This window comes from Balearica regulorum, chromosome 4, assembly GCF_011004875.1.
Source record: "Balearica regulorum gibbericeps isolate bBalReg1 chromosome 4, bBalReg1.pri, whole genome shotgun sequence".
In the NCBI taxonomy this organism is placed as follows: domain Eukaryota; kingdom Metazoa; phylum Chordata; class Aves; order Gruiformes; family Gruidae; genus Balearica; species Balearica regulorum.
In genome coordinates this window covers 18,389,459-18,412,247 of record NC_046187.1, presented here as the reverse complement: position 1 = coordinate 18,412,247, position 22,789 = coordinate 18,389,459, and the positions used below count along the sequence as shown (strand labels likewise).

The window sequence follows — 22,789 nt, the reverse complement described above, 5'->3', positions numbered from 1 at the left end:
GCAGCGTGCTGGGGTGAGGGGGAAAACAGAGGCTGAGTGGTGTTCCCACCCCCCCTATTTCCAGGCACCCCAAGGGCCACACCTGCTACTAGGTGGGGTGAAAAAGCTGGCTAATGACCCCAATGGGCTGGGCCTGGAGCTTTGCTATATTAGGGCCATCACTTGCTGCAATGCAAGTAAGGGTTATTCTGTTCTTCCTGGGGTGCTGGGAAGGAGATGCCCCAGGACATGGGGGTTCTCCCGGATCAGTGGCTGTGGTGGCCCCTGGTGCCAGGTCCCCTGCAATGGAGATGCTGGTGAGCAGGGGAAAAAGGGTTATCATCGGCTGGTATGTCATGGATAAAGCCTCTTTTACTCAGTGTGCCTTTTTTTTTTTTTTAATCTCCTACTAGCAAGCAAGTAAACAACACATTATTTGTTTAAAATCCCACCCACGCCCTTCTTGTTTACGTGTGTATGACAAGCTGTACAGCACGAGTATCGATACTGATGGAGGAAGCTGTGGACTGTTGCATAGCTGCACAGTTTTGCAGCGTGGAGTTGTGGCCCTGCAGGGGACAGTCAGCACAAGGGGGTGTGTGCCTTCCAGCTGTGTCAGCGGCGTCATTGCTAGGCATTGCAATGCCGAATTCAAGAACCAGTAAAAAAACCTGAAATACTTTTTTTACTACTTATAACAAAACAGCACTTAATTTGTAGACTCTTTCCACCACTATAAACGCTGGAGCTGAACAGCTCCTGGGTTTTGTGGAATTTATGTTTTAACTCCCCCCCCCCCGTGTAAGCTTTTTCTACTTCTGTATGAGGTCAGCTCTGAAACAGGCAGCTTCCCCACGCTGCTGCTGCCCTGGGAAGGAGCCTCTTTGCTGACCCTGCCTCCTCCGCCCCACTGGTCCTCACTTCACAGTGGATACCTCAGCTGTGACTTGCCCCTTGGGTTTTGGACCCCTTGTATTAGCTGCATGAGGATTTGGGGAAGCTGTGACGGTGATGATGACTGCCACCAAAATACTGGTGCACAACCCCATTGCTGGGGTGAAAGGCAGCAAGCACAGGTTCGGCTGCAGTCCAGAGGTGCAAAAAGAGCTGGGTGACAGCTGTCGCTTTGGTTTAAAATTGTAGTAATGACGTGTTCGCTGGCTCCTCTGCGTGGCGGCAGGGTAGGGTGCTGCTGTGGACTGTCCCGTGTCCAGTAAGCGGTGCTGCCGCTCAGGCAGCGGGGACGTGTTGGATGCCGGCTCTGCCGCGGGTGCATCCCGGGACCATCGGAGGTGGTGTTTGCGTGGGGACACCTGGTGGGGATGGGGACGGGGACCGGGAGGGGGGTTTTTTCGGGTCCCTCCAGGAAAGCAAGGGGTGCCCTGCAGCTCTGCAGTGAGCCCAGCCCATGGTCGAGATGTCACAAGGGTGGGATGAAACAGGCTCCGGGAAACTGCTTCTTGCAGTTGTTGCGTGACCTTCTGTCCCTCCTCATCCTTGGGCAGGCTGCGGGGGGGGGGGGGCACTCGCCTTCACCTCCCCGTTACTCCCCCCCACCTGTTTTATGCACGGAGAAAAAAACTGGGTTGATTTGGCTTAAGTTTGAGCGGGAGGGGTGTGTGCCTTGCACACAGCACCCTGTGCTGGAGGGTGAGCCAGCTGTGCCCCCCCTGCACGTGGGTCCCCTTCGTGTGCCTTCCCAGGGCCCGGCTGCAGTTGCACGCACGTCCCAGCCAGCAATGCCCGAAACTTGCCTCCCGCTGGCTGGCTGCTCCCCAAAGGCTGGGGAGCTGGTGCCAGAGCTGGCTGCTGCCTGCCGGTCCTGCCAGGACGGCTTCCCACGGGACCGTCCCTCCCAGGCATCATGGGGGACACGCACCAGCCCTTTGCTAGGGAAACCTCCCGCCTGGCCGCAGGGAGGGAGCCACTCGTGGTGGCCCTGTGAGCGGACGTGTCCAGCACCTGGCAGCACGTGTCTGTGAGGATGGGCAGGTTTTGGGGGACACTGGTGACACTGGGCTGTCCCCATGAAATGCTGTTCATCTGTGTACAAGCAGGGACACCCCACTTGCCATCCAGAGGGGCTTAGTGGCAGGTCGTGCTTCACGGGGTGAGGTTTTGGATGGCCAGAGATAGCCTGGCCAAAAGATGCTCGCTTTGAGGATTTTAAGGCATTTTTAAGCAGCAGCTCGTGTGTTTGGTTTCTGCAGCATGTACCTGTGTGTGGGGAGCATCCAAAGGGTGCCACTCTCTGCTCCCACTCTCTGCTCTCGGGCAGGCAGGAAAAGCAGCTAGGAAGGTCGACCACAGGCTCTGCTGTCACTGGAGGTGTCTCTGCATCCCATTTCAGGCTGAATGTGCGATGAAGTTGTAAGGGTCAGCTTGCCAGTGGGTTAGACAAGGACAAAAAATGCCCATGTCAATGTATGCATTCTTCTTTTCCATCCACATGGCGTTTTTTGTGCGTTGGGGGTGGTCTCTAGAGCTGAACGCAGTGATTTACCCAGGAATCAGCATCGGAGATATTTTTGGTCGCATTTGGGTTTGTGAAAACACAAGTCTGCATCATCTTAAAAGTTTCTGCTTGTTTATTTTTTTTGTCCTTTCCAAGAAGAAAAAAAAATCTATTTTTAATAAGTAGCCTGTGTAGCTGAAGCGGTGGGAGGCAGCAGTGACAAGCCCAGCTGCAGCAGCTCGACTTGGGGTGGCCATGGCACATAAACTGCATTTATTCAACTCCCTTATTTTGCTGGCTTTGCTGGGAGAAACAAAGAGACCCTCACAACCCACAGAACACCTCTCCATCCAGCAGCGGCTTTTTTGGCAGCGCAGCCAAGCGCCCTGGGCTTCCCATGGCGGGCTGAGCACTGCAGCCGGCTGCAGGGCTTCTCTTTGGCTGCCGTTTGTCTTTAGCAAAATGGGAATATCTGTGGAAGAAGCAGTTTGATGGGATTGTCCTTTCTGTGCTCCCTGTGGTGGATTTCTGTGATGGGAACCACTCCTCGCGAAGTGCGCGGTGAGGCTGGAAGAGTTTGATTGCATTTTTCTGCGCTTTTCAATGGAGAGGAAAAACCTCTGACGGAATCACCGCTGCCGTCAATCTGAACAAAAGAAACGTCTCAACCGTGGGAGAACAGCTTCTGATATCGGTGAAACCCCAAACTATTACAAACCTTTTGAATGCTCTAAGGAAATCTTTCTTCCAGCTCCCTTTACTGCCATGCACTTTAGTCCTGGGAGTTTTGTGGTCCCCCCAACACTACCCCAAGGAGTCAGGCACCACAGGATGACACGTAAAGTGCAAGCGTTAGTATCCATCTGTACTGCACCCCTTGAGCTCGCTATGGAGACCTTAATGCTGCAGAGTGAGCAAGTGGTTTGCAGTTCAGGTTTTTTCTGTTTTCACACCCTGAAATACAAAGCTGCAAAGAGCTGGTGCTTCATTTTAGCAGAAGGCATCAGGTTTCTGAAAACAGGAGCTGAATCTGGAGCTGAGGAGCAGAGGGAGCACCTGCCCTCTCCTGTCCCAGACCCGATGCTGTTTCACCTGCAGAGCAAAAAGTAGGTTCACTATAGTGCGAAAACTTTCTAAGTCTTCTTTTTCTAAAATAAAATGAGTGCCTGAGTGTTAAGGTACTTACTGCAAGAGACACGTACTTGTCTGTGCATATACAGATACATATACAAGTGTTGTGCAACTCATGTATGTACACAAATAACCAGTGCAAGCACAGCAGTTCCCTGCTGACACACGCAACTTTTTAAGCCCAAACTCAGGGTTTTTTTGCAGGTTTGAGCTGGGTCTGCAGTAGTGGGGAGGTAGGCAGCCAGTGCCAGCGTGGCATGGGGAGCAGCGTGCCTCCACACCATCCCGATGTCTGACTGGGGACGCTGATTTGACTTTAGCAGAGAACTCAATTCCTGACCTGGGTGGGCAGGTTGTTGTTGGGTGCCACTGCAATGAACCCAGGCTCTCTGCCTGCTCTCCTCCTGAAAATGAGGCCTTTGGGGGGGTAGGTTATTTGGAGTTTTTCCTCCTGTTTCTGTCATGTGGCTGTATTTGAGGGCTCTCAAATGCGGATGGAGGGAGCAGACTGGTGGTGGGACCAGTCCTGGTAACTTATTCTAGCTGGTGCACGGTTTCTTCCTCCTGAAAAAAAAAAAAAACCAAGCAAAAAGACACAGGAAATATGATATACAGATACTGCTCAAACATGTGAGGACCTGGGTGGTGGTAAGTGCTAGGATTTGTGATAACGCTGTGACCTTGCCTCGGTGATTTGCTGTGTTTCTGTTCTCCAGAGTTCAGGCTGCCTCAAAGTGCTTGCCATACAGAGCTACTCGTGGCCTGCATTTTGCCCGGCATGTAGATAGAATGAATTTCCTTTACCTGGTTTTCTGCTTCAAAGAAAAAGGAAAATCATATGAAAAGTTTAGTTGCAGAGGGCCAATATATAAAGGTTGTGTACTGATAACCAAGGTTGATATGTGGTGCGTTTTAGCTCCCCTCCTGCTTTTAATCTAAAATTGACTGCTTGCAGCAAAAGAACAAGCTGCATGCCCAGCTAATCTTGGTTTGTGTTTGGGTTTGTGCCATGAGCATTAAGGGGGGGTGAGAGAGGGATCCCTTACGCTTACGCTGTTGCTGGTGCACCCTCTCCTTGCTCATCACTTCGCTGCCTGGTTTGTGGCTGTGGCACACACGCTCCTGTCCCTGTCAGCATATGGGGAGAGGTGGGAACTGGGGCAAGCTCTGCCTCCGGTGCCCCCACGCACATTTGGAGGTGCCCTGGCCACTGTGCTACATGGCAGAGGCACCCATTTCCCTGGCTGCAGCAGCACCTCGGCCTCTCCCCGCCATGCTCAAAGTGTCCTTCTGGTTTTGTTTTCTTTACTTATTTTCAGCCCTGAGGTTTCCTTCCAGAATAGCTTCAGGGCGTGGAAATAGGATGGTGCAACCCCGACCGCAACCTCGGCCCCGCAGTGGACCTGGGCAGGACAGGAGTACACTGCTCTGCTCGTTTACCGCCCTGCAAAAATAATAATTAAATTTGGGCATAGGAGTCATGTCAGCCTGTGCCAGACAGGGACGCTCTGACCATGAGGTCTCCACGGGCTCAGGCAATTATATCAAAACCGTATGTAGTGCTCTTGCTGAGTGTCATGGTTTAACCCCGGCTGGCAGCTGAGCACCACGCAGCTGCTCGCTCATTCCCCCCTGGTTGGATGGGAGAGAGAATCAGAAGAGAAAAAGTGAGAAAACTCGTGGGTTGAGATAAAGGCAGTTTAACAGGTAAAGGAAAAGCCACGCGCGCAAGCAAAGCAAGACAAGGAATTCATTCACCGCTTCCCATGGGCAGGCAGGTGTTCAGCCATCCCCAGGAAAGCAGGGCTCTGTCACGTGTAACGGTTACTTGGGAAGACAAACGCCATCACTCCAAAGATTCCCCCTCTTCCTTCTTCTTCCCCCAGCTTTATATGCCGACCATGACATCATATGGTATGGGATATCCCTTTGGTCAGTTGGGGTCAGCTGTCCTGGCTGTGTCCCCTCCCAACTCCTTGTGCACCCCCACCCATCCCACTGGTAGGGTGAAGCCTCGACTCTGTGTAAGCACTGCTCAGCAATAATGAAAACATCTCTTATATTATAAACAGCGTTTTCAGCACAAATCCAAAACACAGCCCCATACTAGCTACTATGCAGAAAAATAACTCTATTGCAGCCAAAACCAGCATACCAGGCCATGCTGGGTGAAAGCCACCCGGCTGCAGCACAAAGCAGGTGCCAGCGGCTGGTGCAAACCCCACCAGCAGTGGGTCGCAGGACCGACGGCACGGTTTGGGCGCAGCAGCAGAGGTGTGTCAGAGGTGTGATGCTGCCTGTGCAGGGCTTGGGGAGTGGGCTGCCAGTCTAACGCCCAGCTCGCTCACCAAAGCACGTAAGGAGCAGCATGGCAGCATACGTGTACACGTTAAAAAAATGATGGGAGTGCAGAAGGGAAACCATTGCATTTGCACGCGTGGGCTGCGTGCTGCACGCCTGCCTTCTTGTCTCAACGTGCTCCTGAAAAATGGGTTTTTGCTGCTGTCACCTGTTCCATGTTTTGTTTCCAGCTGTTTGTCTACAAGGGTGAGACTATTTTCATGAAGCTGTCAGATGCTGCGGTCACTTTTAATTAACAGATACCAAACACTGCTTTTGGGCAAACAGGTGACCCTCTCTAAGCCCTGCTGCCTTGGAGAGCTGGAGTTCTTGCAAAAGCATTGAGACCAATGCTCCAACCCTGAGATGTGATGCTTTTTGAAATTTATTTATTATTATTATTTTAAGTGGAAATGTTTTGGATGCATTTGGCCGAATTCCCTACTGATCTCCCTGCATGGTGCTGTGAGGTGGCTGCTGCCAGTGGCCTGCCCAGGCAGCACCCACTCCCTGGCACAGGAGCTAAACATAGGTGCTGGCTGCGCGAGGCGCTTCGGCACACGTTAATTATCCTGGTGCTTTTTAAGGATCTTGGGTGAAATATGCATTTTTATAGTCAGTTTTCTTTTTTTAAGCAGCCTGGAGCAGCTGCCCTTTAATTACATTAAAAATTGCCTCCCACCAGCACTCTCTGTTCCCCAGCTCTGATGAAATTTAAGCTCAAAGCTGGGCACGTGCTTGCTGCTTTCCTGTGCAGGGCAGCCCATGACTGCGTGGGGCAGGGGGAAGCAGGGCTGTCTCTGTCCTGTGCCCCCACATCACCCCCAGCAGAGCAGCTCCCCCAGCCCCAAAGTCCTGGGGAGCACCAGGTCCCTCAGGATGCTGGTGTCTCTTTACCAGAGGCTGCTGCGTTGGCATTAGAAAAACTGCATGGCTGCTTTTGGGGGTTTTTTTCTTTTCTTTGTGTGTGCATTTTCCTGGCCCGAGGCGCCAGCTGAAAGCCACAGCCAGCTCTAGGCCTCCCTTGTAATTACGGCTCCTTGCAGTGACACAACGGGCTTTGAAGCCCACAGGGCAGCACAGCTGCGCCCTGCAGCCCCCAGGTTTGCACAGCGGGCATGTGGCCCGACTTCTTGTCAAAGCTGCCGGACCCCCGGGGGGCTGCAAGGGACCTCTCCCTCCTCAAAAACATGTGATGTGCACGGCGTTTCATCAGCAGTTGGCGACTCCCCATGATGTACCTGTTGATATGGTGATGACAAAATAATAACAACAAAAGCTTTGTCTTTCTGGTTCTAACCTGGGAATTTGGTTAACTGGAAATCTTTTGCGTCCTGATCAAATTCAGACTCAAACTGGGCTCCCATGGATGTGTGTGAGGCTTTTGGCAAGTGCAGCCCCTGGTTTGGAGGAGAAACATGAGCGTTCAGTTCAAGTGGATTTTTCTGCCCTAAATAACTATAGTTTTCTCACTGGCAAACCTGTGCATCATAAACCTGCTTGAAGGCATGCATTTTCCAGCCCGGCTGTTCCCTCTCTGAGGGTCATAGGGCAGATGGCATTGGGCAGGATTTGCAATTCTCCTTGCTACCATGGAAAGTTGCATTCGGCGAGGAGTTGTTCCCCTGAGCTGCTGCAGCCCAGGCACGTGCAGGAACGGCAAGGGGCCTTTGCTGCTGAGTGCAAGAAAAATCTGAGGAAAAGAGGGAACAGAGGTGCACTGGAGAGCTGGGCGGCTGAAATCCCAGCAGGAAATGATAAATATAGGGAAAGGAGAAAGGATGTCCTTGCAGAGGTGGGTGCAGGGGGGCAGCTGCAGCACCCACATGCCCCCATCCCCTGCCATCAGGCGCAGGGCAGGAGGGGTGGGCTCTGATCACTGGCCGTATCCTGCCACTGAGGTCCCCACTGGGCTTTGGGTGGCCATGAGGGTGGGGTTTTGCTTCCCCCCCCCCCCCCAGCAGTTATTCTGCTTTGCTGGGGATGTGTTCAGAGCTGCCAGATTTCAGCTGGAGAATACTTGATTTTGGAGAGCAGGGGGCCAGGCTGGCCCCTGTGTGGGTCTGTGTGGTTCGGGGGGCACAAGGACCAAAGCAGACATGCATTTTGTAGCATCACTGTGGCAGAAGTGGCTCCTAAAGGGGGACTGGGGACACCTGTATCGGAGTCCCCTTTTCTTTCCCTGCCCTTCCCAAGGCCCGTTTCACCTCTGCAGGCAGCCTGGAGAGGCACTTGTTTGGATTTAGCCTTTTTTTGTCTAACGGCTATGCAGAGCTGGGCCTTTGAGGTTGGTCTTTTTTGTCTTCTTGAAAAAACAATGACAGAATTTCCCAAAAAGGGAGGTAGGCACCCCCTGAGAACAGATTTCCCAATATTTATTTTAATTTAAACCCAGAGTGTTATTATACCCTCTGGCCTCCCAGCTGTTCCTCTGAGACCAGACCCTCAATTAAGCGGCACAGTGCAAACCTCCCCGGGTTTGGCAGCGGCGTGGGGCGCTATGTTTGTGCACCAAATCTGCCGGCGTTGAAGTTTGGGGGTTTTCTGGCGCACGCCGGTGGGCTGGCGTCACTCCGGGCAGGGCGGCGACTGGCTGGAGGGGGGGGCAAAAATAGACCTTATATCCTGGCGGGGCAGCAGCAGGAGGAAATCTGTGCCGGCTGACTCTGTGGATAGCCCTCAGTGCTGTGGAGGGGTAAGCTTGCTGCTGCTTTTCTCAGCTGGGTTGTGCATTGCCGTCTGCTTTTCCAGGGGAATGGGGGTGGGGGGGATCAGCTTGCTGGCAGGGCTTGGTGCTGCTTTTAGCCTTTTCTTGGGTCTGTGGCTTCATGAAGCACTCGGGTGGAGGGAATGAGCATCCAGAGCCTCGCTGCATGGCCAGAAGCTTGTGGCCAGTTGTTTTCTAGCCTGAGTTAGATGAAGATGGGGAAACTTCAAGTGCGGGTAAATATGATAACTCCCCCCCCAAACCTCAGCACAGCTGAGGTTTGGGTTTAGCCAGAGGAAGGGCAGGTAAAAGGAAGGTTAGTGGGCCTGACTGAGCCGGGGGGAATGCAGGGAGCATCCCTCCCTGGGGGAGGCTGGGGTCCTACCAGGAAAGGGGATGCTCCTTGCTGAGGCCTGGATGGAGGAGGGCAGGCTGGGTTTTGGTGCTTAGGGGGTGGCAGCTCAGACCTGCCCAGAGCCAAGCCTCCCCCCCGGGCATGCCTACGGGGAGCTCCTTGCATTGGTGCCTTACCTCTGCTATTTTTGTCAATGATAGACTGTAGAAGCCAATTATATTCATTTATTTGTTTGCTTATTTATTTTTCCTCAATGAGGTTAAACTCTCTGCGGTGTAATTCCCCAGGGGCATTGCTCCTTGGGCAGAGCCCGAGCAGCTTGCAGGGCTGTGGGAGGGCGGCCGCAGTGGACAGCCCTCCTGTCAGCCACTCCTGTTGCATCTCTGGTGGGGGCTGCTATTCCCCACTCGCTCCCAAGCGACTGGGAAGCGGGAACGAGTAGTCCTGCTCAGGGAAAGCAGTATGTCCGCTACCAGGTGAAACTCACTCTTCTGGTATTTTGTGGCTTCTTGCAAAAATAAAATGTATTTATGGAAATTGAAGCAGATCTGTCAAATAACAACAACAACAACAAAATTTAAAAAATAAAAGGGACTTGGGTCTCTGGGGGGGTTGGATGACCCCATCAAGAGGTGGCTGGAGGTGAGCCTTTCTTCTCCCAGCTCACCCATTTGGGCACAAACACCTGTATGGTTTGGGGTAGTGATGGTGCTTTCTAGCTGAAAAGCAAGCCCTTGCCATGTTTTGCTGTTCCTAGAGAAAGCAGCCATGAGGACTGCCCTGGTTTTTGCCTGCCTGGTGGGGATGGCGTGCACCTTCTCGGTGAGTGCCGGGCAGTGGGGGGACCCCCGGCGTCGCTGGGGCTGGTGTGGGGTGTGTGCCAACCCAGCCTTTCCCCCAGGTCAAGAGCTGGCTGCGGCAATCCAAGTCGGATGACTCTGAAGAAAATGCGGTAGGATCTCCCCCCGCCCTGCATTCCTAGTCCCACGTGGCACTGGCCTTGAGGACAAGGAGGTTTCAGTCACTCTTGTACCCAAGCCCTGAGACTGATGGGATTTACCCCCTTCTTCTCCCGGTAGGTATTCAAGAACAGGCACCGGTATTACCTGTACAGATATGCTTATGTGCATCCCTTGCAGCGACGGTACCAGGTGGGTGCTTTGGATGGGTTGCTGATGCTTCGCCACCCACCAAATATGGAGATATCGGCCCAAATGAGACAACGGGCACGGTCTGCACCCTGTCTACCACTGGCGTGCAGGGCTGGGCTGAGACCGTCATGCTCGTGACACCAGCAGAAGACCCACCAGCCTGGCTATGGCTTGGTTTTCCCTCTCCTTAGGGCAGTGACTCATCGGAGGAAGAGGGGGATGGCTCGGAGGAGGAGGAAGAGGGGGTGAGTACAGCAAACCAGAAGCCTTCAAAACAAATATGGGAATTTGGGAACTTTCTTTGGTTTTATAGTCTCTGCTAATCAGCATTTGTGGCCGCTGGCCACCCACAGCCTTACACTCTGGATGCGACTGGATTTTCTACTCTGGGCTTTATTTTATTATTTTTTGTATATTTTTTTCCTTTTTCTTCTTTTTTTAAAGAGGATGGGTGGGTGATGCACCAAACAACCCTGAGACAAACTTTCCAGGTTTCCATTTTCAGTGGCTCAGAGAGGAGCAGGACAGGCCAAAGGGCAAAAGCAGGGAGGCTCACCCACAAGGCAAAAGGTGCTGTTAGGGACTCCTCTTACCTTCCCCTACCAGGGTGCATTGCCCCCATAGTGCTGATAAAATTGCTATGGAAAATAGTTATGCTCTGCACGCGTGCATGTGGAGGGACACAAACTGATGCTATATTGGGAAATGCACGTTTGTACCAGCCCAGCCGGTAACACTGCTCCTGCCTGCTGCATCAATATGAGCTTGGGTACCGCTGCATTTGCAAGAGTCACCCGGGTCCAAAATTAAACACTAGGGGTTATGAAGGTGCCCAGAATAATCCAGTGGTCTCGCACACAGGAACTCTGAGACAGGGATCCGGTATGCTTGGAAACCTATGTGTCAGGTCTAATCACATATTTTAATATTTTTTTTTAATTTAATGATTTGAATGCTAATTTAGGGATCTTTTTAATAGGAGTGCAAGCCTGGGCATCTGGTCTTAAACCACTCTTTGGAGGCCTGCCTGGGGCTGGGGTGCAGCATGGGGTGGCCCGTTCCCCAGGTGCCTCTGCCAGCCCCAGCACCCCCCTGCAATTTGCCCCTTTCTGCCTGTTGCTCTCCTCTACCACTGCGATCACTAGGGGTAACTTTGAGTAGTGGGATGAGACAGCCAAAGGGGGAATTTCATTCCCAAGAAATTAAGTGGTATGCAGGAATGCAGCTGCTGTTTGGGGCTGCCCCTTTCATTTCAAGGGCACCAGAGCAGTGGCCATTCCTGGGCAGGGATACCGTGTACTTTCATTGGCAGAGGATGGTCAGCAAGATAAATCATGACGAAAGGCCCCAAGGTCAGTTATAGGTATGTAAAGAGCACCGTTGTATTGGCTGCTAGATGGGGGACATCACTCACATCTGCACAGCCAGCTGCATCGTGCAATTTGGTGGCTCCTCTGGTGGAGAGGAAAACAGCCTGGGTTTTCTCTGCATGAGATGCCCCCATATTTTAAGTGTCCGAGTTGGACCAAAATGCCAGGGTGAGCGTCCTTGGTCTTGACATGCAAGCAGCAGGGATTGCCCAGGGCAGGGATGGCAGTGACCCTGTGTCTTCCCACCATGGCTGGGTTCATTTGCTGGTGGCAAGGTGCTCCTCCTCCTAGGCTGGGGGCTGGGTGAGCTGTCCCACCCATTCCCAGTGGTTGTTCCAGGCTTTGCTTGCATCTGGGTTATTCATTGCCTTTTTTAGCAATGTGGACTGCGGTGTACCCCATTGAGAGACCCACTCCACTGTGTGGTCTCTGGGGCCAAGCAATTCTGATGGCTTATTGCTAGTGGGGTTCAGGCTCACGCCTGGCTTTGAGCTGTCAACGCTCTCACCAGCTATCTACACCTGGTGTGTAGTGTGCCCGCATGTCGTGCGCCTGTGGCTTGCTTTGTTTATTGGAAACTGGGAGAGGTAACTTCAAAAGCAAACCTTTAGATGCTTTGTAAAGCAAAATGCGTAGCCAGAATGGGAACGCCCTACTCCAGCCACCACCACGTAATTGCATGGCTTGGGCTGTCCTGCTGCAGCTTCTCAATTTCGGCCTGGGGGGAGACCCGTGGGAAAGTAGGAAACTCAGAGCAGTGCCCAAACACACTGCGGGGATGCTGCGTGCTCCCCTCGCTGCTGGGAGGGCTGTGCTCCACTCCCACTGCTGACCACCTGCCCCGTCCTCTCCCTGTCCCTGCAGGAGCGATCCCGTGCTGGCACCGAGGCAGCTGGCCACCCCGCTGGAGCAGCCCCTGGGGACAGCCAGGGTGGGCTGGGAGGAGAAATTGCATCCCCTCAGCAGGTGTGGTTTGGGGGGGCTGGAGGAGACCACCTATGGACCGGGGGTATGTTCACTGCATGCTTGCTTGCACCCATGGGATGTCCTGCACCCCGTTTTTGCTTGGGGGTCTGCTGCGCAAGATGCCTGCAGCTGCGGCAAACTCTGGGCATTAACCCGGCAGGAGGGTTGGAAGGGGCACCCCAAAAAGGCAGCCTTGCCATGCAAGGCCCTGGGAGATGCTCAGCTGTGCCCACGCCTGCCCCATGTCACACAGCACTGAAAAGCTGCAACCTCCTGACCCCCAACTAATGCTGTGTCATTTCCCCCCACCAGGGCAAGGGCTGTCAAGGGGCCCTGAAGGGGGGCAGGAACAGCGCTGCTGGCAAGGGGGGCGACTCTGAAAATGAAGACAGTGATGAGAATGAGGAGGAGGAGGAGGAGGAAGAGGAGGTTTCTGAGAATGAGAATGGCATCAATGGCACAAGCACTAACACCACCAAGGGGGAAGATGGACCTCATGGCAATGGCACTGCGGTGGCTGAGGAGGGCACTGGCATGGCTGGGGAGGAGGAAGAAGAGGAGGAAGAAGAAGAAGAGGAGGAAGAAGAAGAAGAGGAGGAGGAGGAATCTGAAGCCACCACCATTGCCAGCACCACCAGTGAAGAGGGGCTGTCCCAGGCGACCACCACAGGAGATGGGGGACCCACTGACACCACCACAGCCGGGGAGCAGTGGGAGTATGAAGTGACAGCTGGGGGCCGTGGCCGGGGGGATGAGGGCACCACTGACGGCAGCTACGGGGAGCAGGACGAGTACACCCGCGGGGACAGCTACCGGGCCTATGAGGATGAGTACGGCTACTACAAGGGGCATGGCTATGATGTGTATGGCCAGGATTACTACTACAGCCAGTGAGCGGTCGGGGGGGCGGACCTGGTGCTACCCCCTGCCTGCCCCGTCCCACTCAGGAACGTGCTTCTGAAGGCTCACTGCAGCTGCCGTGCTTGGGGTGCACGCTGGCTCTGTCCCAGGCTTTTTTTTGTATCTCGCAAAGCGAAATGAAATAAAGCAACTAAACTGAGCTCGTTGGTGACAAAAGGTTTGCTGCCAAATTTTCTGGGGTCAGCGGAGTGACACAGTGCTTGGTGGGCTGAGGGGCTACAGGTGCTCGTGCTGCTCAGGATTAAATCTCTTCATTCCAGCTCAAATGCACACAAAAGGAGGGAGGAACAGAAAGGCTAACTAGGAAAGCCTCTGTAGAGTCCCCTCCAAAAAATGGAAGGGTGTTTTTAGGGTCACTGCTGTGGGATTACTGCTATGTCTTATCTAGAGTTCATGTGAATTTGCAATATGTGGGTGACGATAACTTTACCACGTCTTTGACTCCTTGGTAGCATGCCTCCCATGGCCTGACCATGCACCAGGCAATATTAATAAAGGTAAAGACATTAATTTCTCTTTCTGTGCATCACTAGCTGTAGACAAACACCCCTGTAATGAGAACTTTGCTTCTGCATCCCTGTGCCAGGCATCTGGTTCCCACCAAGGCCGGGCACCTCAGACGTGTTTTGGACACCGGCGCTGCAGCCCAAAATGGTCCATGTCTCTCCCAGCTACACAGCCTTGTCCCCAGGGCAAGGTAGGGCTGTCACAGTGACAGTAGTGTGTCCACTCGCCCCCTGTGCCAGGGATGGGGATGCCTGGCTTGCAGTCCCCAGGATCCCTGCCCAGAGTCACCTCCCCATGGCCCTGGCCAACTGGGGATCAGCACCAGGGATGGGGAAGGACCAAATCCTGCTGGGTTCCAGGCAGGTGCCCCCGTTTAGGAAAAGCAATGGCCCTCACACATGGGTTGTGGCAGGTACCAGGCTGCCCTCACACTCCTGGAAAGAAAAACCTGTGTTCAGCTGCGGATAGAGGTCCAACTCCAAAGCGAGTTTCTATTCTCACAGCAGTAAGCTGCTGGCCACTATACAAAATTGCTTCTGTGTGCCAGAGCTGGGCTGCAGCTGCCAGGGTAGCAGGAGGTGCTGCCTATAGGGTGGGCACCCCTGGGGCCAAATCCCTGCAGTGGCACTGGGGAGCCCCACACACACTTGCAATCAGTGGGGGACACACGAGAGCCACATCCCCAGGGGGTGCCCAAAGACGTCAGGGAACCAGCACAGACAAAGGGCCCTGGCGCTGCCGGGGGCCAGGTCCCACTCCCATGGGGCACCCAGCCCGGCCCCGTGTGCGTCAGCCCCCCTGGGCACCCGGCCAAAGCTCTGCCTCCCTGAGCTGAGGTGCACTGGCTGGCAGCTCTGGTACCTGCAGGGCACGGTCGGACCATGGCTCCCTGGCTGGGGGGAAAGGGCAAGTTTCCTTCTGGTTCCAAGATTTGCTCCTTGGCTGGATGCTGATGGTTTAGGCATTTCTGGCGTTAATGTAAAATTCATGCATGCTCCCAGAGTTTGGGTCGGGGCAGGGTGGTGAGTGGGATGGGAGCTGTTGTCACCATCACCACAGTGAGTGGCTGAGCCAGGCTGACAGGGGGAACCCCTCCTTGGCATATGCGTAGGCGACCAGCATACCACCAAAGCTAGAGAGGGGCAGGAGGAGAGTACATAGGTCATACGCATCCTCGTAGCACCTTCCCACAGCAAAGGTAGGCTTGAAGGGACTTGTGCAAGCAGTGCATGAAAAAAAAATCCTTTTTTACTCTTGTATTTTGCACTTGCACCAGGCTTAGCTCAGGGGGGTTGAGGTTGAAACCCAAAAGGCAAGTGTCGGAGGCTACAGTGTGTCAGTGGCTCTCAGCTTGGCCAGCACTGCCCCGTGGTGCTGGTCGTGGCCATGACTGGGCTAGGCTCATTGTATTGCCCTTCCCTTTCTGTAGCCCTGCTGGCTTTCCCATGTCAGTCACGGTGAGCATGCTATGACCCACTGCACCCCCTCTTATCAATAACCTGGCTGGATGTGTGCCACGCTGAGATCTGTGCTAATCATCGAGCAATTTCGCCTTCAGAACAGATATTTATAAACCGTGCTTTCTGTTTATCCAGCCAGGTGGAACATTTGATAGCTGTCTTCCACCACAAACACATTTTTAGCTGGAAATTACTCCCCCTGGTTATCTGCGGGCGCTGCCAGCCCTGACAAATGTCCCTAGGCAGGAGCTGATTGGCTCCACATGCCTGGGGCCAACTTTAAATTTCAGCAAAGTGGGCACGGCATCCACGGTCTGCCACTGGAACCTGCCTCCGACAGTGAAAGGTAATCTTTTTACCTAGATTTTCTGCCTTCTCTCTCCCCAGCCCTTCAGTTCTGTCCTCCCTGATCAGGGCATCTCCTGCTTTCACTCTGGGCAAGCTGCGGTGGGGACGGGGAGACGGCCCGAGCCTCAGCTGTGTGCATCTCTGCGTTGCACTCTCTCGAGCCTATGTTGCTTTGCACTGCTGATCCTTGTGCATGAATTTCCTTCTGATGTTTTCTGTAGCAATGCTTGCATGGTTGAAAATAGTCTCTGGGCTGGACCTGTGAGCCCAAGCCAGGGTGGATGGGTGAGATGAGAACTATTAGCCAACAGAGCTACTGTCTACTGCCACTTATCAGTGCTGTTGAAAACAGCGTGCAAGTTTCTTAATTCAGACTTCTGACTGTATGGCTTAGCCTGCAGCGGTTTTTATTGTCATTTGTCGCAAATATCCACCCAAGCTGCTTTTGACAGAGTGAGTTAAGAAGCTTTAACACCTGGTGTCAGAGCACCCACTCGGCGCTGCTGGCCATGCACGCGTCCTTGCCTTGCATATGGCGAGAGCATTGCCTTTGCTTTGAGGACTGCAGAGAGGCAGAGCGATGCTGAGGGCCACCGCAAAGCCTGGAAAAAGCCGGGGTTGCTGGATAACCTTGCTGCCATGGGGGCTTTGGGACAGCAGGAGGTTTTGGGTTGCTGCTGGCTGGGACTTTTGGGGACCGCAAGTCTTGAGAATTCAAACTCCAGTGATTCTTCACTTTGTGCCCCCAGGCGCTGCCCAAGATGCAAACAGCACTTGTGTGCCTGTGCCTGTGCCTGCTCAGCACGGCTCTCTCAACACCTGTAAGTACAGCTCTCCCCAGTGTGCCACCAAAACCGTGGGGTGTACAACCCAGTGCGTGCCAGCATGCTTTCAGCAGCAGGAAAATACGAGTTATACTTGTACATAGCACGTCTGGGGCTTGAGGGGGTTTTTGAGGTGCTGGCACAGAGGTGAACCCAGCAAGAAAAATCCATATTAGCACTGAGGTGCCTGAGCAAGTCCCTTTAATTTAGCAGTTAGGGCATTGTACAGGGGCCAGTCTGGGTTGCTGTAACTCTTCTTCTTGATTTCTATGGATTTGGGATCTGCCCAGAGCCTGGGAACAGCCTGAGCAGAGCCACAGGAAGGGAGGCACGGGGAGGATGCTCGCCTTACGCGCATGGGTAACAAGTCAGAGCAAAACAAGTCAGGTAACAAGTGCATGCAATTATATTCAGGCTCTCCTAATGTGAAGGTTGGACAGCTATAACTGAAACAAAGGGTAAACTAAAATAAATATAATAGCAGCCATTTTTGTCCTGCATAATGGTTGCCCAACATACTAACACAGCTAGAGTAAAAAGCTGTTCCTAGTGAAGGCTTACTTTTCCAACAGGGTAAGGAGGAGGAAAACCATGTCTTCCCTGAGAGCTGGGCCCCAGCTGCTTGTCCTTTAGCCCCCAGGGCAGGCTTGCACAACCAGGTCTGTTGCAGGGCAGCACCGGGGAAGGCAATAAATCAGCGCAGATTTGCTTTTCATATAGGGGCACAGAAGAGAGTCAGATTATACTCTGCTGCGTAACCAGGGCTCTAATCATAGAATTATAGAATCACAGAATCATAGAATGGTTTGGGTTAGAAGGGACCTCAAAGATCATCTAGTTCCAACCCCCCTGCCATGGGCAGGGACACCCTCCACTAGACCACATTGCCCAAAGCCCCATCCAACCTGGTCTTAAACACTTCCAGGGAGGGGGCAACCACAACCTCTCTGGGCAACCTGTTCCAGTGCCTCACCATTCTAACAGTAAAGAATTTCTTTCTAATATCTAATCTAAATCGACCCTCCTTCAGCTTAAACCCATTACCCCTTGTCCTGTCACTACACTCCCTGATAAACAGTCCCTCACCAGCTTTCCTGTAGGCCCCTTCAGGTACTGGTAAGCTGCAATTAGATCTCCCCAGAGCCTTCTCTTCTCCAGGCTGAACAATCCCAACTCTCTCAGCCTGTCCTCATAGGAGAGGTGCTCCATCCCTCTGATCAGCTTCGTGGCCCTCCTCTGGACTCTCTCCAACAGCTCGATGCCTCTCTTGTACTGGGGCCCCCAGAGCTAGACGCAGTACTCCAGGTGGGGTCTCACAAGAGCAGAGTAGAGGGGCAAATCCAGCCTTTGACATTGTTCACAAACTAACAATGGAATAAACTGGGAATATTTAATACTCTAGGGTGCGTTTCTGCCCCTTCCAGCTGGGTCTGGGGTGCTTCAGTGGCTCATTTTGCTGAGACCAGAGGGGGCTCCTCTCCATGGGGCTGACTCCCCCTCTGGCACATAAGGAATGCCCTGAAATAGCTTGGTGGAGCTCACAGGATGCTCCCACCTCCAGGTCCCCCATCCTTGAGGAATGCACTGGCCAATACATCCCACCAGATGCCAGGATAATCAGGGGAAGCCGGAAGCTTGTAAGCATGTACCTGGCTGTGAGGGCACAGGCATCGCTGCTCAGTTGCCCAGTAAACACTGGGAATCACCTCCAGTTAACCAGCTCCAGGCTCCCATCACAGTCAGATCCCAGCCGTAAGTTGGAGCATTGTGGTGTGAGCAGTGGTGCCAGATATTAAAACTGCTTTGCAATGAAAATACTCTGCAGCAGAATCCAGTAAAAGGGTATTTGCAGACCAACAATGTCCTATTAAAGGTAGCATGCTACGCAAGCATGCTGTAGCAGAATTTGCAATACTTTTCAGATCCTGGAAGTGGGTTTTTGACCTTTCCTATTGCTGGTTTTAAGCTGGCACCCCAGGTAGTGCCTGGGAATTTATTGGCTTATCAACACAATTTTCCCACCCTTCCCTGGGTGCCGTGGTGTGCCCATCACTCTGGGCAGGGCAGGCAGCCAGCAGTGGGCATTGGCAGCCGCCTGGATGCCAGGGCAGCATTTGACGCCTTGGCTCTCGCTTGTGTTTGCTGCCTGCAGGTGCCGCCGCCGCCGCTGCCTGGGAGAGCTGCTGGAAACTGCGTGGGACAGCACCGGGTATGCCCCCCACCCCATCTGGACCCTGTGGGGTGCCCTGCACTGGGGGTGCAGGGAGAAAAAGTTGGTTTTGAAGGGAACCCCAGGGAGCCACAGAAAAAGAGACCAGTGGTCCCCTTGCATCCGAGCATCCCTTATGAAGAGCAGGGGAGGGGAAAGGTGTGATGTACACAGGCAGGGAAGAGCTTCCCCACCCCCCACCCCCCTCTCAGGGCTGGTCCTCTGTCCCTGCCCAGCCCCAGAGCACAAATGCTTGGTGTACCCACAGGCGAGGTTGTAAAAGTCCCAGACCCAGCTGCTATGGGGTTTTTTTCAAGGTGTGTTGGTGTAAAATGCATCAGTAGCAAAATTCAGATGACTAGCGTGGAACAAAATGCCTGGGTTTGCCTATTGGAAGCCAGCTGCTGTCTTTTCAGTGCTTTGGTCACCGTCGGTCCTGTCACTCATGTCTGATGTGACCATCAACCAGGTTGTTTTTTCAAGCCATAAACTACCTTGCAAAAAAAAACCCCACAGCTCCTGAAAGCAAGCAAATCCAGAAAATGAGCCAAAGGGAAAACCAAACCCTGGAGCCCAGGAGACGAACACACATGTCCTTCCCAGGTCCCTGCCCACACTGGCGGCCACGAGGTGGTGGGAGCTACCGCCCTTCCTGGAGCCCCAGCGGGTGCTGGTGGGACCCTACTGCGGTGCCAGGCACAGCAAGGGAAGCTGCTGCCATTGCATTTAATAAGAAAATCATGGGTTTTGATTATTTTCTTCCCCACCAGATACTGTTCAAAGGCTGCAATGCCAAGCATGGCTTCTATGTTTTCAAATATGTCTACTCATTCTCAACGCGGAGGAACCAGACGCAGATAAAGGTGAGGAAGCAGCCAGGTGGCATGGCAGGACCCCAGCTTGGCTGCAGTGCCCCATGCAGCCAGTGAGTGCTGGGGCTGGCCCTGACCTCTCACTTGTGTATACTGCACAGAAGGAAGAGGCCGACAGCCAGAGCACTGTCCCCAGTCATCGGCTGGGCAAGGACAATGCCAGGTGGGGGCTGACGGAGGACGGGGCAGCCCTGGAGCGAGGTGACAATGGCAGCACCAGTGCAATGGAGAATGGGACTGGCTTCAAGCCCAAAAACCGCAGCGCCCCAGGCATTGGTGGGGATGCTCACAGTCCTCGCCCGGGAACCAGCACACGCGCGCGCAGTGGTGTCGGCATCATGAGTACCCCCCTGGCCAGCTCAGAGGGCAGCGGCGACTTGGATTTGGTGGTTGAAGTCGATGGTGGTGTTTCCATTGTCCCCCAGGGCAGACACCCCAATGAGGCTGTGGCGGGGAACAGGTCCAGTGTCAGGAGTGAGGACAGGGATGACGGTGCCCCCAGGGGTGTTCCAGTGGAGTGGGCCACGACAGCCAGGAGGGAGAGGGCCCCTGCCACCGGAGGGGCCGGGGATGAGGGCAGCGGTGAGGCCACTGTACCTGGCCAAGGGAGCACAGGGACGGGAGGCACCGCTCTTGCCTCTGTCACGGAGAAGATGGAGGACGTCCAAGTTGATGCCGAAGGTGTGGATGAATATACTTACATCCCTGACTCGGGCAGCGTCACCGTCCCCCGTGGGAAGATGGGCAGCACAGCGAAGGCCACCAGCTTCACCCAAATCTCTCCAGACAGGGATGATGAGGTCAATATCTTCATTGGGAGGGCCAACATCCACGTGGGGGAGCAAGAAACCACCCAAGCTGGTGCCATTGTTGGCAGCAAGGATGATGGTATCCCCGCTATGGGAACGAGCAGTCCCCTGCCCAGGCTGGGTGTCGCTGCAGCACACGATGACGACGACATCCCTGCTCGCAGGCAACCTGAAGGACTGGCCACCATGGCCACCCCAAGCCATGGGCACAGCGTCACCACCAGCCCCAGGGTCAGCCGTCCCACAGGAGATGATGAGGATGGTGCCACCACTGTTGGTGATGAAGAAGGACCAGTGGCCCCTGGCCCCTGGAGGGTTGCTGGTGGTGACGTTACCATCCCCGCAGGGGTTGGCATCCATGGGAACAGTGATGATGAGGCGAGAGGTGAGGGGCAGAGGTTCAAGGGGAGGCCAGGCCACCTGGCTGTCACCACCCCCCGCCAGGGAGGTGACAAGGAGGCTGCAGGTGCTGTCCCAGCCGAGGGGGCCAGCATCCGCCTGGGCACTACCACAGCTTCCCCCGGGGTGAGCGAGGGGGACTGTACCACAGCCCTGGGGATGGCCAGTGGCCACAAGGCAAGCAAGAGTCTAGTGGCAGGGAGGGGATGGAGCGGAGAAGTGGGACCAGCCACCCCCAAGCCCCATGGGGATGGACAGCCCAGAGCAGGGGCGAGGGTCCAGCCAGGGGGAGCGGGGCTGGTCAAGCCACCCAGGACAGACAAAGCACTGTCCCCACGTGGGAAAGCCGGCAGCTGGGCATCAAGCAGGGCCCAGGCGAGGGCTGGTGGCCATGGCAGCGATGCCGGCAGCAGGCCACGTGCCACTGAAGCGGGAGGCAGCTTCCCTCAGCAGGCTGGGCGAGCCAGGGGAAGCATGGTGGCAAGCGAAGGCCGGGAGCGGGGTCGAGGTGGCGAGGCCAGGGTGGCGGTGGCAGGGGCCAGGGTTGGCCGCCTCCCTGGGCACCATGGCAGGAGGCCGGGGGCCGGGGCGCTGGGGCCATTCGCAGCGCTGGGCCACAGCAAGCAGGTGGACCAGGTAAAGCGCGCTGACGAGCTCCACGTCCACGAGCGGGCCTTTTATGCCCTCGGTGGGGCAGGGGGCAGCCCCCGCAGCCCCTACACCGGCCTTGTGAGTGCCGACAGCAGCCAGTCCTCTGAGGGGGAGCAGGGCAGCCACAGCGACAGCCGACAGACGGGACTGCGGTCCTCGGGGTGGTGAGCCCCGGGGCACCCCCACATCTGCTGGAGCCAGGGGACCCTCTGAGGGGCTGCTGGTGTCCACCCTAGTGGGCTCTCAGTGGTGGAGTTGGGAGGTCCCACATGTCGTCCCCCCCACAGCATCCCTGCTACAGGCGCTGCTCTTGCCTGGGTGAGGGGCACCCTGCATATTGCTGGGGATCGCGTGGTGCTTTGCAGCCCAGGAGCCAAAAATCACTGGTTCACACAATCCTGCTGTTAATTTGAGGGGGGCTGCATCTGGCGCTGCAACAGTGATGCATGGGTTTGCTGTGCTAGACAGCCATGTAACAGCAATTGTGCGACACGGCATAGGGTAGCATTGTTCATGCACTGATGCGAAGCGAGTAAATAAACAGTGAAAAAAAAAGCCTCTGTCCTCGCGGTTTCACTTCCAGCCTAATGGAGAAATAAAGGCATTTCTGTACCTAAGGCTCTGCTGACTTTGGTGTTTGCAGCGGGACTTCAGGCACTGCTTTGCCATGAGCAGCATGCCCGGGGGGGGCGGGGCAGTCCCCGGCACGGAAGAGTTTCTGGCCCTACCACATCGCTGACCCAGCCATCACCTCTGGGGCTGTAATTTGACCAACTGGCCCTGCACATCCCTCCCTTGGGGTAATAAGCCCCACTGGCCCCTACCCAGGGCCACCTGCCGCCCCCCCAGGCAGTTTGTCCTTGCTGGGGAGCCCCACAGAGCATCTCCCACCTCGGTTCATCCACCTCCCCCAGCAAGAAATCCCCGTCGCACTCTCCAGCACACTGCCAGGGTGCTTGCTGGCCCCACTGCCCTTCCGGCAGCACCATAACACCTCGGCTCTGCTGCCACCATTCCCACCACTGGCCCCCACACGCAACCCAGGCTGGGCTTCGACACGCTGGAGCCGTGCCGCCGGTGGTGCCCAAAGTTAATAACTGTTTATGCAATTGCAGGTTGCTTTTTCTGTCCAAGAAGCCGCTAAAAAGGGTGCACTTGGCCACGTGCCGGAGCAAACGGCATGGTGGGAGCGGCGTCAAGCCTCACTGGCAGAGGTGCCGCCCTCAGCACATGCGGGAGGGGACTCCCAGCTGCACTGCGCCCATGAACGCTAGGATGGCAGCGATGTACCCTCAGAACGCCTGCTCCCCTGCCCTCTGTGCGGCCTCATGTGGG

General features: G+C 54.9%; 2 protein-coding genes across 2 annotated transcripts in view; both read left to right on the top strand.

Moving 5' to 3' along the window:
• IBSP (integrin binding sialoprotein) overlaps window positions 1–13,507 on the top strand; it is a 50,825-nt gene extending 37,318 nt beyond the window's left edge. The window contains exons 5-10 of the mRNA XM_075751326.1: window positions 9,725–9,789; window positions 9,869–9,919; window positions 10,047–10,118; window positions 10,310–10,363; window positions 12,353–12,454; window positions 12,767–13,507. Of these exons, the coding sequence (XP_075607441.1) occupies window positions 9,725–9,789; window positions 9,869–9,919; window positions 10,047–10,118; window positions 10,310–10,363; window positions 12,353–12,454; window positions 12,767–13,348 (926 nt within the window). The 3' untranslated portion in view covers window positions 13,349–13,507. The remainder of the gene's footprint in view (window positions 1–9,724; window positions 9,790–9,868; window positions 9,920–10,046; window positions 10,119–10,309; window positions 10,364–12,352; window positions 12,455–12,766) is intronic.
• A 2,051-nt stretch (window positions 13,508–15,558) lies between these two features.
• Window positions 15,559–21,950, top strand: MEPE (matrix extracellular phosphoglycoprotein). The gene is made up of 5 exons (XM_010306162.2): window positions 15,559–15,688; window positions 16,440–16,511; window positions 18,667–18,723; window positions 19,494–19,586; window positions 19,697–21,950. The coding sequence occupies exons 2-5, from the start codon at window positions 16,452–16,454 to the stop codon at window positions 21,620–21,622; spliced, it is 2,136 nt and encodes a 711-aa protein (XP_010304464.2). The 5' UTR covers window positions 15,559–15,688; window positions 16,440–16,451; the 3' UTR covers window positions 21,623–21,950.
• The last annotated feature ends 839 nt before the right edge of the window (window positions 21,951–22,789 follow it).

Bases quoted from the DNA above. Each gene is read 5' to 3' on its own strand.
- MEPE (XM_010306162.2), top strand. From the start codon at position 16,452: ATGCAAACAGCACTTGTGTGCCTGTGCCTGTGCCTGCTCAGCACGGCT. The intron at 18,724-19,493 runs GTATGCCCCCCA...CTTCCCCACCAG, and splicing joins ACTGCGTGGGACAGCACCGG to ATACTGTTCAAAGGCTGCAA. The intron at 19,587-19,696 runs GTGAGGAAGCAG...TATACTGCACAG, and splicing joins GGAACCAGACGCAGATAAAG to AAGGAAGAGGCCGACAGCCA.